Raw genomic sequence first — 13885 nt, forward strand, 5'->3', positions numbered from 1 at the left:
ACAGAGAGTGGTGATGCACTAAGGTAACACTGAACACTGTGCTGACAGAGAGCAATCCAAATTTCTAAGTGACAAATCTGTTGACAAAAAGTAATACAATGTAGTTTTATATCTAGTCTTTGCAATCCAGGAAGCTGTCTTCCAAAGAAATGCCTGTCAAACCTGTCTAAAAGGTTATAAACTGAGCAAATTAACTGAAACATTTTCCTTTGAAACAAATTGTAGACAGCTCTAACATGTAAATAAATATTCAGATTATAACATGAGATGTTATTGTATGTGTGTGTGTGTGCGTGCACGCATGCGTCAGTGTCTGTGAGTGTGTGCATGCAAGCGCGCACGTGTGTGCCTGTGTGTGTATGTCTGTGTGGGCATGCATAAGTGTGTGTGTGTGTTCTTGTGTGCTTTGCATCTGACTGGCGTGTTACTGTAAAGTGCTTTGAGAGGTTTAACAGCACTATATACTGTAAATGTACGGTTATCATTATCACTCTTATCATTCGTTGCTCACCTGAGGCCCGATCCCCACAGACGACGCAGGGCTCGTACTTGTTGTCAAACTGCTGTTTCTGCGTCACCTTGTCCTGCACCGCCCGCTGCTCCTCTCGCAGTCGCTCCAGCCGCTGGGCATGCTGCAGTTCCTGCACCATCACACAGCACACACACTGGTCATACACACACACAGACTGCAGTTCCTGCACCATCACACAGCACAGACACACTGGTCATACACACATACACTGCAGTTCCTGCACCATCACACAGCACACACACTGGTCATACACACACACAGACTGCAGTTCCTGCACCATCACACAGCACACACACTGGTCATACACACACACAGACTGCAGTTCCTGCACCATCACACAGAACACACACTGGTCATACACACAGACTCCTGCACCATCACACAGCACACACACTGGTCATACACACACACACTGCAGTTCCTGCACCATCACACAGAACACACACTGGTCATACACACACACACTGCAGTTCCTGCACCATCACACAGCACACACACTGGTCATACACACACACACTGCAGTTCCTGCACCATCACACAGCACACACACTGGTCATACACACACTGCAGTTCCTGCACCATCACACAGCACACACACTGGTCATACACACACACTGCAGTTCCTGCACCATCACACAGCACACACACTGGTCATACACACACACTGCAGTTCCTGCACCATCACACAGAACACACACTGGTCATACACACACACTGCAGTTCCTGCACCATCACACAGCACACACACTGGTCATACACACACACTGCAGTTCCTGCACCATCACACAGCACACACACTGGTCATACACACACACTGCAGTTCCTGCACCATCACACAGAACACACACTGGTCATACACACACACACTGCAGTTCCTGCACCATCACACAGCACACACACTGGTCATACACACACACTGCAGTTCCTGCACCATCACACAGCACACACACTGGTCATACACACACACTGCAGTTCCTGCACCATCACACAGCACACACACTGGTCATACACACACTGCAGTTCCTGCACCATCACACAGCACACACACTGGTCATACACACACTGCAGTTCCTGCACCATCACACAGCACACACACTGGTCATACACACACTGCAGTTCCTGCACCATCACACAGCACACACACTGGTCATACACACACACACTGCAGTTCCTGCACCATCACACAGCACACACACTGTTCATACACACAGCACACACTGCAGCTCCTGCACCATTACACAGCACACACACTGGTCATACACACACTGCAGTTCCTGCACCATCACACAGCACACACACTGGTCATACACACAGACTCCTGCACCATCACACAGCACACACACTGGTCATACACACAGACTCCTGCACCATCACACAGAACACACACTGGTCATACACACACTGCAGCTCCTGCACCATCACACAGCACACACACTGGTCATACACACACACTGCAGTTCCTGCACCATCACACAGCACACACACTGGTCATACACACACACACACTGCAGCTCCTGCACCATCACACAGCACACACACTGGTCATACACACACTGCAGTTCCTGCACCATCACACAGCACACACACTGGTCATACACACACACAGACTGCAGTTCCTGCACCATCACACAGCACACACACTGGTCATACACACACACACTGCAGTTCCTGCACCATCACACAGCACACACACTGGTCATACACACAGCACACACTGCAGTTCCTGCACCATCACACAGCACACACACTGGTTATATATACACACACTGCAATTCCTGCACCATCACACAGCACACTGTGACACACACTGGTCACACACAGACTGCAGTTCCTGCACCATCACACAGCACACACACTGGTCATACACACACACTGCAGTTCCTGCACCATTACACAGCACACACACTGGTCATACACACAGACTGCAGTTCCTGCACCGTCACACAGCACACACACACTGGTCATACACACACACACTGCAGTTCCTGCACCATCACACAGCACACACACTGGTCATACACACACACAGACTGCAGTTCCTGCACCATTACACAGCACACACACTGGTCATACACACACACAGACTGCAGTTCCTGCACCATCACACAGAACACACACTGGTCATACACACAGACTGTGCTGTGACAGATGACAATGAATAGGGTTTGTGCAGCACATTTCTCTGGGTCAATTTGGACTCGGAGTGCAGACCATTGCTCATCCACACGCAGTCATACGCAAGACTAACCACTCAAACATACACACACACACACACCCATTACAACAGAAACAGCTCAAATTAAAAAGAGATAATAAAAAAAAATAAATAAATAACGACAACAAAAGTGGTCAAGACCAACAGGCAACCAATTAGTAAAAATGGGATGCAGGCCCATGGACATTCTCTTCCTAGTGCACATGGGTCATGGGTTCACTGAACGTGATCCATTTTCATCCCCCCCACCCCCCCCCCCCCCCCCCCACTCCCATTTCAATCATTTGCCTTCAACATAACTTTCTCTTCACTATATTTCAAAGTATTTACTGACTTGTTTATTTTGTCTGCTTATTTCATTTCATTTTCATGTTAATATTCTACACAAACCTAGGACAGGCTCCCAAGGCCTGATCAGAATGATGGGTTTATGTGAAAGCCACGCACACAGACCATCAAAGACGCATGTTACAGATCCTGTAATCCATGTCAGCGTTCAGTGGGTTTTGGAAACAAGAACATATCCAGCATTGCAAACCCCTGAAAACGGAGTATGGCCTTTTATACGGCGGGGTAAGTAAAACAAAATGATCATATACGTAGAATGTTGCATCTGTCTGAGTGTGTATGTGTGCGTGTGCCTGAAATCTGACTGAATGACACAGGAAACGAATAATGAACGCCCAATGGCAGCCACCAGTCGGCTCTATCCAGGTAGGCAGTCTTTTGTGCAAATGACCCTATGTTTGTAAAGCGCTTAGAGCTTGTTCTCCGACCAAGGACAGGTGCTATATAAGTATCCACATCTGTCCTCATGCTCTGACGCCTCCGTGAAACTTTGAACACTGAAATCTGTTCACAGCTAACCTTGAGCTTGGAGGCCCAGTCGATGGAGGAGAGAGCCCCCGTGGGCACCTGCACCACCTGTGTGGCGTCCTTCAGCTTGGAGGCCAGGTCAGCGGGGCTGACCGCCGACACCACCACCTGCGTGCCGTTTGACATCATCGCCTGCCCTCCCTGCAACAGTCACCACATCAACACTTTAAAGAAAGATGATGAGAAATCATGATGACGATAAAGATACATAAAAAAAACACGATGGAGATCAAACAGCAAGACAACCCCATCACCTGTGTGCTGTTTGACATCATCCCTTACCCTCCCTGCAACTGTCATCATCGTATCACCACTTTTAACAAGATGACGAGAAATCAGGATGACCATAAAGAAAAAAAACAAAAAGGAGGAGTTTGTATTATACTCCATGTTTGGTGTTACATATACTTACCATGTCAAACTGATGCAAACTAGGCCTATCGGTTTGCTCTGCTTGGCCAAATTTCGCGCGGCTAACAGTGAAAAGACGAGCAGTCTTGCCCCGGTCCGCTCTCAGCCAATCAAACGCCTCTAAAAGCTATAAGCGCTGAATCATTCCTTTGGCCAAGGCTCTCCACGCCATCTTGTCAGGTTTATGCTCTGTCTCGTCTTAAGCTTTTTTTGGCTATTAAGCGTATTCATTTGGCCTTATTTTGCTGCATGCGGCTTGTCTGTATTGTAAACAAAAAAAAACAATGATGAAGATCAAACAGTAAAATGCCATCACCTGTGTGCCGTTTGACATCACCGCCAGTCACTCCCTGTCTGTCACAGTCACGGTCATCACCGCACTGAGACGATGATGATGGGGATGATGCCAATAAAGATCAAAAGAATGATGAAGATCAAACAGTACAATGCCACCACCTGTGTGCCGTCTGACATCACCGCCGCAAGTCACTCCCTGCCTGCCAGTCCTCACCTGACTGAGACGATGAGGAGGAGAAGGGGGATGATAATACAGACAAAAATAATGATGAAGATCAAAAAGTAAAACGGGCGCAATAGCCGAGTGGTTAAAGCGTTGGACTGTCAATCTGAGGGTCCCGGGTTCGAATCACGGTGATGGCGCCTGGTGGGTGAAGGGTGGAGATTTTTACGATCTCCCAGGTCCACATATGTGCAGACCTGCTAGTGCCTGAACCCCCTTCATGTGTATACGCAAGCAGAAGATCAAACACGCACGTTAAGATCCTGTAATCCATGTCAGTGATCGGTGGGTTATGGAAACAAGAACATACCCAGCATGCACACCCCAGAAAACGGAGTATGGCTGCCTACATGGCATACACGTAAAAGCCCACTCGTGTGCATACGAGTGAACGTGGGAGTTGAACCCACGAACGCAGAAGAAGAAGAAGTAGAAGAACAGTACAACGCCACCACCTGTGTGCTGTTTGACATCACTGCAAGTCACTCCCTGCCTGCCAGTCCTCACCTGACTGAGACGATGAGGAGGAGAAGGGGGATGATAATACAGACAAAAATAATGATGAAGATCAAAAAGTAAAACACGACCAACCGTGTGTTGTTACACGTCACTGCCTGCCCTCCATGCCTGTCACACTCACAGTTAGTTATCACCGAGTTGAGATGATAATGATGAGGAGGATGATGCCAATAAAAGATAAAACAATGATGAAAGATTAAAAAGTAAAACACCACCACCCTGTGTGCTGTTACACATCACTGACTGCCCTCTCTAAGACAGAGGCACAGCTTCAGGACGTTAAGAAGATGGTGATGACAATAATATATAATAAATAAAGATGAAAACGATGAAGATAAAAATAACAACACTAAGACAACACTGCCTGTGTGCCGCTAGACATCACTGCCCTCCCTACCACTGACATATCATCACCACGTTGAAAAGATGATAATGATGACGACAATAAAGATGATCACAATGATAATGTAAAACGTAGATGAAAAAAAAATCAAATCCAATGAAAATGAAGTCTATGAGAAGATGATGATAACAATGAAGAAAACAACCATGAAGATAAATTCTTTTTGAAAATCAAATCCCATAAAAATTAAAAAAATCACAAATAAAAATAACAACCTGAACAACAAATTGAACAAAACAACAACCCCATTCAAAACAACAACCCCATTCTCCAGCTGCTTTCATTGAACACAAAGTCCCAACAAAACAACACAAACACACATTTCCACAAATCAAGCAAGTATCATACAAACACTGAAGTACAAAATTCAACGTCATTGTCTGCTATCACAATAAGAATGATACTGGAGCAACTGGAGCAGCTGGGATTTTTTTTTCTCCTTCAAAATATATAATCACGTTCTGATCTTTCCTTCACAAAAATTCTACAAAACACATTTTCATTTTCAATAATAACAAATCTTTTTGAAACAACCTCATAAAACCTTAACTGGACATCGCTCCAGATACATCACGTTTCCTTTTTTCCACTGTCTATTGCCTCAGTTCCTACACTCGATACAAAGCCCGAGACGAACAGAGCAAGACTGGCGGAAGAAAGGTAAGATTACACTGTGTGTGTGTGCTTACACCACCTTTCCCCATACTCATTATGAAACGATCAGTTCAGATCTCTCAACACTGAACCCACTGATTTTTTTTTGATTTTTTTTTCTTTTCTTTTTTTTATAATCAGCTTCAGTTATTTTTGTACCCTTTAAAGGTTAGAGACAATCATGACAAGACTTGTCTGTTGGACAAGTCTTCAGAGAAAGTCTCTGGGTTCATTTCTCTCCACCTCTTATTTCCCTGCACACTAGACAACAGGTAGCGGCAAGCAGCAAATTATGTGCCTTTCGTCTTTCAGAAGCACTTCATTTCTTCATCAGTATTTTTCTTCTTTTCTCCTCAGCCGTTAACCTAATCAATGACAAAGATTGTTTGCAATGATCTGGATACGTATTTCACAAGCACTGTCGAAATCTCAACTGTTTAAGAAAGACCTTTGTAAGTTTTTACCTTCCTACCCACTCCCACCTCCCCCCACCCCACCCAAAGCAGTTTTGGACTGACATTCTGTTTTTCATTTAGACATGCAGGTATGTAGGTGGAATGACCTGCTTTACAAAAAAAACACACAAACAATCTTAACTTTAGTCTTGGTGAACTTTGCCATACATTTCAAATACTGAAACAGATATTCACAATTACCTAACTATTTACCTGAACATTTTTTCTTGACTTGTCACAAATATTGGCTGATGGATTACGCATCACTCCAGCAAAATGATTTATAAAGTGCTTGTGATCTGAGGTATGTATGATAGTCAGTCGTGTCTGACTGAAACCATCAGAACAGCAGAGGAGGCAAGTGCTATCCCCACTACCAGGGCTACAGTGGAGTGTCTTGAGATCTAATACTAACGGTTACAAAAAATGAACATGATTTTATTTCCTTTTTTTTTAATTTGCTCTTAAAAAATCCTATTTTTTAGAAACTGACAAACAGTCTGTTTTTTAAAGTTATTTTTTTTTTTTTTTTTTTATTCTGTGCAGCTTGTTACCAGTGTTAGTCTGATATCTAAGACAGAGCTACCAATATCGAGTTTCAAGAAATCAGTTTAGCAATACAGGAAAAGAGCTAGGGGTGGGGCATGGGATACGGAAAGAGAACAGCATCTTAAAAGACTAAAGGGAAGCAAAGAATGCAGCTGACATTTGACAGGTAATTTTGTCTCCTGTTCTTGTTGATGTTTTATCCTAAAGAAAAAGGTCAGCAAAGCCAATGCTACCTTTTCTGTCTACTGAATATGTGTGCACCACACACACATGCATTTGTGTGTGTGTGTGTGTGTGTGTGTGTGTGTGTGTGTGTGTGTTTGTGTCTATGTGTGTGAGATTTGTGTTACTAGTGTGTCGACATGTACCTAACAGTTGGGCGTATGTGCATGAACTCTTGTGCAATGCATGTTTTACAACTGAACTATGCTGAAATTGAGCAAAGATAGCATTTTCTTATTTTGCAGTTTTACAAGATCTGAAAAGTACATCATCCTTTCATTTTTGGGGGGGCTGCCGTGAATTTACCTTCCAACTTCTACCACATTTTTATTATTCCAGAAACACAAGTCGCAAGATTTATGATTCTACTAAACATTACCTGTTTATATTTGCATACACATATATATATATCTAGAGAGAGAGAGTGAGAGAGAGAGAGAGAGGCATGATCATCTCAAGTGTTTTATCTTTATTTTCTTTGGCATTTAATTCAGTACTTTAACCTTTAAAACTTCTTTCAGTTCCACAGCCATCGCTGACACTGTGACAGGATGCTTTTGTATGTGCCGTTTCTATTTTTATGCCTTGTTCTTTATCGCCATCTTAAACTTCAGTGCGCTTACTGACAAAGTCTGTAATGCATGTTTTGCGTCTGCGCACACCCACATGCAGGCAAACATCTAAAATGAATCAATAACAAGTAAACAAAATTAGCAAAAATAAACCAATCAGTAAATACATTTAAAGAAAAAAGAAAGAAGTAAATGAATAAACTAATAGATCTGTTTTACCTTCTGAAAGAATTACAACAGTAAGTATATTGTGAAAATTGTGCATCCAAACTTGTTACTTTTATTTGGGGGGGGGGGGGGGGGGGGGGGGGAAGCTATAAAAAAAAAAAAAAAAAATGTCTAATGAAATCACCACAACAAAATTGGAACAATGCAGAACCTTGAAAGGCAACAAGCACCAGGCTATGTAAAGAGAGAGTGACACCGGGGAGCTTCACATCTTTCTTCTCGCCGCCGCCACCCACAGATATTGATTTGTCTGTGGTGTGCCACCACAAAGCCGGGCAATAATCAACTCCAGATGTCATGACCTCTTCCCTAAAGGTCGCACACGCTCCTCCAATTCCTGCCCATGTCCATTCCATGCCATCTTTCCTCATCTCATCAGAACACTGGAATGAGTTTAATACCTGTGAGGTCAGGTTGGGGGGTGGGCAGACGGGGTGTGGTGGGGATGGCACGGGGTGGAGAAAGAAATAGAACACAGAAGATATCATAAGGATTAAAAAAAAAAAAAAAAAAAAAAAGGATTATGTAGGTGTGCACTGACTGGGGTGAATGAAAGAGGAATGTGCGTGGGTGGGTGTGGGTGCATTGAGAGCACGATCATTAACACCAGTGTATTGATACATCACTATGGTAACAATATAGAAAGTACAGGATGAAATTTGCTCTCTCTCTCTCTTTGTGTGTGTGTGTGTGTGTTCACATTCTCACCTCAGGTATCAGACATGGTTATCTGAGTTACCCAACACATGAGCGTATGGGTCGCATTTTGATTGCACACATGTGTTGATCAGATTATTGCAATTAATAAAGTTATCGAAATACAGGTGTGTAAAAGTGACCAGGAAAACAAATTGCTGACAATTAATTTGTATCCAAATCGGACAGCACTTCATGAGAAAAAAAAGAGAAAAAAGTATGAGGTGAAGAGGAAGTAAGAAAAACAAGGAAAATGGGACAGTTAAGGAAAATGAGAACTGGTAATCACTCTTACTTTGTGTCTTTTTTAAAAATTTTATTTATTTTTTTTTTTTAAACAGACCATTAAACACCAAGACTATCCATATAAATGTCTAAGAAAGTCCACAATGTCACATCTGAACTCCATTCCCCCCACTCTTGCCACTCAAGACAAATCCTACTTCTTCTATGCCAATTGTCCAGGCCAAGGCCAGCTGCACTGTTTACACAGAGAGGGCTTTTGTCAGGATCAACACTGAAATGGTGAGGATCAAAGTGTGATAATGTTAATCCCTCACAATCAAAGTGTGATAAAGCCGGAAAATGTTTAGCGAGTAAGAATCAAAGTGGGATGATTAACATTTAAAGTGGTAAAATATGTGGTTAGTCAGAATCAACATGGGATAATGTTTTATCCCTGAGGATCAAAGCTGGGAAATGCTTAAATTAATCAGGATTATACCAAGTGTCTGTGCGAAAGACACTCTCCAGCACCAAATATTTCTGACTCCCTGCTCAGTCACACAATCAGTTTCATGTCAAAACAACACAATGGACTTGTTCACTTCAAACTAGGTCAAGGGGCAAAGGTTAGTTATTGTTCTATCTCCCAGGAAACTGGCTGCTGCTGTCAAGCTTTGTCACAGTGTGATCAACGGTCTTTTTGACATGACCCATGACACATGATGTCAACTTAAGTTGCCTGTGGCCCCTTCAGACCTACTCGCCTATGGCAGCAAAAGAGTTAATTGGTCAGGATGAAAATGGGATTATGTTTAACTGGTTAGGATCATAGTGAGATGATCTTAACCCCTAGGCTGCCTATATGACTAGATAACTTGTCATCGCAAGCATGTATCCTTCGCTGCCACAATGACAAGATAACTCATCATCAAAATATTCTCACTTTTCCCTGGTTTGCATTCAGTTCGTTGACAAAAATAGTGGTACTAGACTAGTAGCTTTAACCTGGGGAATCTTTTTAGATTCTATTCATAGCTAGAAACACCATCTACGTCATGAGGCAGTCATATATTTGAACATTTTGGTTGGGTTACTGTCCCAGTGTTTGCCTGGCTCCTCTCCTCGCTCGCTCAACAAAATGTCGGACTGACGCCATGCTCAAGACATGCAATGTGGCAAACTAAATCAACCAAGATTGCTTTCCTTAGCTGATGCTCAGAAAGAATTGAAGCATAAATTGAAAGGAGAAGACAGTGATAAACATTTACAGGACGATTTGATAGAAAATAAAGGGAGCAATCAAGAGAGTGGCCAAGATACGACTATCATGAGTGATGCTGGCTGTACAGATGTAGCAGATGACAGAAAGTGACCAAATTATTAGCAGGACACAGAGTGAGCAATGTTCTTGGCACTCAGCCAACGTGGTCTAATGAGAACTGGATAAAGTGACCGTGTGAGAGGGCTGAAGAGGAGGGGGTGGAGACTGAGGGGGCGGGCCTCACATCCATATTATCACTTGGAGAAGTCACAATGCATTGTGTATCTATCTCTTTAAAAAAAAAAAAATTTTAAATTTACTGTGGATGTTTAGTATGATTTTGCAAATATCCATTCTCAGATTGTTAGTGCAATTACTGACTAATGTTTGTAATGAACAAGTTGAAAATGTGACAAAAAACAAAACACTGATTTCAAAACAACAGCATGTCACTAAAAACATACAAAATGGGAAAACAGCATGTGTTTTGTATTCTTAATTCATTTACCTTTCAGAAGATATATACTTTTATGGGTCTTTCTCCAATAAGAAAGAGCACAGAATTTTTTGAAAATTTATACCCGTTTTTTGTTAAAAAAAAAACCCCTGGCAAATAGATTTCACTTAAATCTTATTTTCCTGGCAGCAAAAGGGTTAAACCCTCAGGATCAAACTGGGATAGTGTTCACTCCTTCACGATTCAGAGCCGGAAACTGTTTAGCTAGTCAGGATCAAAGTGAGACAACGTTCAATCCCTCAGGATCAAAATGAGAAAATGTTTAGTCGGGATCAAAGTGGGATCATATTCAATCCCTCATGATCAGAGTGAGGAAGATGTTTGGTTAGTCGGGATCAAAGTGGGATCATATTCAATCCCTCGTGATCAGAGTGAGGAAGATGTTTGGTTAGTCGGGATCAAAGTGGGATCATATTCAATCCCTCGTGATCAGAGTGAGGAAGATGTTTGGTTAGTCGGGATCAAAGTGGGATCATATTCAATCCCTCGTGATCAGAGTGAGGAGGATGTTTGGTTAGTCGGGATCAAAGTGGGATCATATTCAATCCCTCGTGATCAGAGTGAGGAAGATGTTTGGTTAGTCGGGATCAAAGTGGGATCATATTCAATCCCTTGTGATCAGAGTGAGGAAGATGTTTGGTTAGTCGGGATCAAAGTGGGATCATATTCAATCCCTTGTGATCAGAGTGAGGAAGATGTTTGGTTAGTCGGGATCAAAGTGGGATCATATTCAATCCCTTGTGATCAGAGTGAGGAAGATGTTTGGTTAGTCGGGATCAAAGTGAGATCATATTCAATCCCTTGTGATCAGAGTGAGGAAGATGTTTGGTTAGTCGGGATCAAAGTGGGATAATCTTTAATCACTCTTTAATCAAAGTGGAGAAAAAATGTTTCATTAGTCAGGATCAAAGGGGAAAACATGTGATGCAAATTCAGCATTTTCTGCTGCGGAAGAAATCAGACTGCAACGTTCCAGCCATGCTGTGTTCAGAGAGGTATCTTAACTCTGCCTGTCCGCAGGGAATTCAGAACATCTTCTGCCAGAAACAGCACTAAACTTTTCCTTTATTTTCTCTGGGTGAGAAGAAAGACCACTGCACAAGTACTCACCAGAGGAAGTAGCTCATTCTGTGTCCTGTCAACCTGAGAAAAACACGGATATGGAAGATACCTTAATTTGACTGATACCACTGTGGTGTAAATATAATGAAGTGGGCAGACAGCACTGGTACTGTCAGATTCCGGTTTGGGTCTTGAATAACTAAACATCAGGCAATAGCTCATGTTGGATGGCACTGTGTCCAGGACAAGTGATGCAAAAATGAATCAGTCACATTTTCAGGTACAATTGCCAATTTTAACAAGTCCCTGAATTGTATTTCACACACACACACACACACATGCACGCACGCGCACACACACACAAAGCTTTGATTCTCTGTTTACACATAACTCAGAAACCACACGGAGCTAAATTGTCTGGATAAAAATAAAGAACAAGAACAATGTTTATAAAGCATACGCACACACACAAAAAAGATAGTTTCAACAGTGAGTGTCAGAATACAGTTACTAGTTAGCAAATCCCAGCTAAGTACTGTGGGGGTCACCAGACATAAATTCATCAGGCAGTTGCAAGTTCACACGCAAATGCCAGGACCCTCAGTTCATTTTCTGTGATAAGAGTAAGACAAATGGGGTTGCATGCGAAGCTTACGGGATGTTTTTTGTTGTTGTTTTAATACTAACTAGTACTTGCTAAACAGGCAATAAAACCTAATTACGTTGAAAAAGAGTTTAGTGATAAGGAACATGAACTCTGTGAGATGGACAAACACACAGAACACTAGAAATGATACCTGTTGAAAACTGCGTAACTGGCAGTATGCTTGTGCAGAAAATGAGGAACTGTAACTGTTCCAAGTACCAAATTGTGGGTTTTATCTGACAACTTGTTTGTCCAGTTTTGGAGAGAGTCACATGTACCACACAGTGATTCAAACACTTTGCATCAACACAAACTAAGTAAAACACAGTGCAGGAAGGTGGGAGGATGGTTAAGATGCTTGTCTGCCAATACAGTGTTTGTGAGGGTCTGGGTTTGATTCCCATTCTAACCCTTTCTCCCAGGTTTGCCTGCAAAATCAAACTAAACGGATGAGACGATAAACTGAGGTCCCGTGTGCAGCATCCACTTGGCACACTGAAAAAGAGCCCACGACAACAGAAGTGTTGTCCTCTGGCAAAATCATGTAGATGAAATCCAATCTGTTATGTACACAAATTATGCATGCACTCAAGGCTGGACTTGTGCGTTGTGTTATGCCGCTGGTCAGGCATCTGCCTTGCAGATGTGGTGTAGCATATATGGATTCGTCCAAACAATGCCGCCTCCTTGAGAAACTGAAAACTGAAACAGTGCTAACTTACAGAGCTTTGTGAGGCGGTGAAGGACACGGGTATGGTCAGACCTCCCGGGGCCAGGGCAATGGGCAGTGTGACGGCCCCTTGAGGGGTGGAGCCGCTGGGCCCGGCAAGGGTGGGGTTGATGACGTGAATCATCTGCTCCCCGCCAACGCCGGAGGTGGTGGTCTCCATCACCACCACCTGCTGCTGCTGTGGTGGCTGGCCACTGCGTGGGGAGGTGGTTTTCTTGCTGCTCTTTTCTGACGCCATGCAGCCAGGCAAGCACGTCCCTCACACTGTGCAGTCAGGGCTGGTACGTCCACTGCAAAGTGTAGTCATAAATACATACCACTCAGCCGAGCACACAATGCACTGCTAAATGCTATCACTTTATACACACCACTCAGTTGTGTACATATACATGCACTCCAAAGCGCTATCAAATACAAACCGCTCGGCTGTGAATACATGCTCAGCAAAGTGCAATCACATGAAACACACCACTCAGTAGTGTACATACAGCCACTGCAAAGCGCAGTCACATACACACCACTCAGTTGTGTACATACAGCCACTGCAAAGCGCAGTCACAAACACACCACTCAGTTGTGTACATACAGCCAC

At 43.1% G+C, this 13885-nt stretch overlaps 1 protein-coding gene across 1 annotated transcript in view; it reads right to left on the reverse strand.

Annotated features, from left to right (window-relative positions):
- LOC143300009 (orphan steroid hormone receptor 2-like) overlaps positions 1 to 13529 on the reverse strand; it is a 30472-nt gene extending 16943 nt beyond the window's left edge. The window contains exons 1-3 of the mRNA XM_076613564.1: positions 13286 to 13529; positions 3615 to 3764; positions 512 to 641 (exon numbers count right to left, since the gene is read on the reverse strand). Coding sequence (XP_076469679.1) covers positions 512 to 641; positions 3615 to 3764; positions 13286 to 13453 — 448 coding nt within the window. The 5' untranslated portion in view covers positions 13454 to 13529. The remainder of the gene's footprint in view (positions 1 to 511; positions 642 to 3614; positions 3765 to 13285) is intronic.
- Between the last annotated feature and the right edge of the window lie 356 nt (positions 13530 to 13885).

Source organism: Babylonia areolata, chromosome 25 (genome assembly GCF_041734735.1).
Source record: "Babylonia areolata isolate BAREFJ2019XMU chromosome 25, ASM4173473v1, whole genome shotgun sequence".
Lineage (NCBI taxonomy): Eukaryota > Metazoa > Mollusca > Gastropoda > Neogastropoda > Buccinidae > Babylonia > Babylonia areolata.